The sequence below is a fragment of the Penaeus monodon genome, chromosome 23 (genome assembly GCF_015228065.2).
Source record: "Penaeus monodon isolate SGIC_2016 chromosome 23, NSTDA_Pmon_1, whole genome shotgun sequence".
Classification (NCBI taxonomy): Eukaryota; Metazoa; Arthropoda; class Malacostraca; order Decapoda; family Penaeidae; genus Penaeus; species Penaeus monodon.
This window is the reverse complement of record NC_051408.1, coordinates 32,686,213-32,687,042: the sequence shown is the minus strand read 5'-3', so window position 1 is coordinate 32,687,042 and position 830 is coordinate 32,686,213. Positions and strand designations below refer to the sequence as shown.

Below are 830 nucleotides of genomic sequence, written 5' to 3'. Positions count from 1 at the left end.
GAAGGGAGCATTAGAGAGAAGGGTCATATCGCAGCTGGGCGAACCGGATGACGAATCCCGGGACGAAAAAAAAAGAAAAAAAAGGAGAAAGGTTGAGATCCCGATAGAAATTGTGCTCGATGCAACGGGACATATACTAACAACTATCGCCGTAACTGTTTGTTCAGTGAGAAAGATATACAGGAGAAACCGACAGGATTTTCTCTATATAACACATCTTGGATGTAGACCGAAATACAACGGTAATGAAACATAAGAGAAATAGAAGAATGAGAAATATTATATTTTTTCTTATCCTTAAAAAAAGGTAAATAACTACGGGTTTCGACCATTTGTTAGGGAAGGACCACGAACTTCACAGAAACGATTCAGTACAAACACAAACAAGGCCGTTATACTACAAGTAACAACATATATAACTACGGGTAATGGGTGCAAAAAGTGAACAGCAAAACACGAATAAATATATGCCACGGAATTACGTAAAAAAAAATGTGGGGGGGAGGGCCGTCTACAGTGCAATGCTAATGAGTCTACCAATATAGAGATATATGTGATAAACTGTTGGCAGGTTTAGGCAAAAACTTTTATCACAAGAGCGGGATGTGGTAGGTAGTTAGTGTCAAGTTAAACCAAGTTAGTATCAGGTTAAATCAATCATAAAGTATTAATCAACACGTATTGGTCGAAGTTTAATCATTAGTGGTTAATTATTAGTGGTTTAATGACCAGTGATTTTTATTTTTTCCTACCTTCCGTCTGGCAATTGTCGCCATTGTTGATCGGGCGCGAAACTGTAATTAGAAATATGAGTAAGTGTCTCATTTGGT

At 37.6% G+C, this 830-nt stretch overlaps 1 protein-coding gene across 1 annotated transcript in view; it reads right to left on the bottom strand.

Annotated features, from left to right (window-relative positions):
• Nucleotides 1-830, bottom strand: part of LOC119587931 (protein trachealess-like) — a gene marked incomplete in the record, with an annotated part of 132,256 nt that overhangs the window by 97,015 nt on the left and 34,411 nt on the right. Inside the window, 1 exon segment of the mRNA XM_037936641.1 lies at nt 753-794. Within this exon segment, the coding sequence (XP_037792569.1) occupies nt 753-794 (42 nt within the window).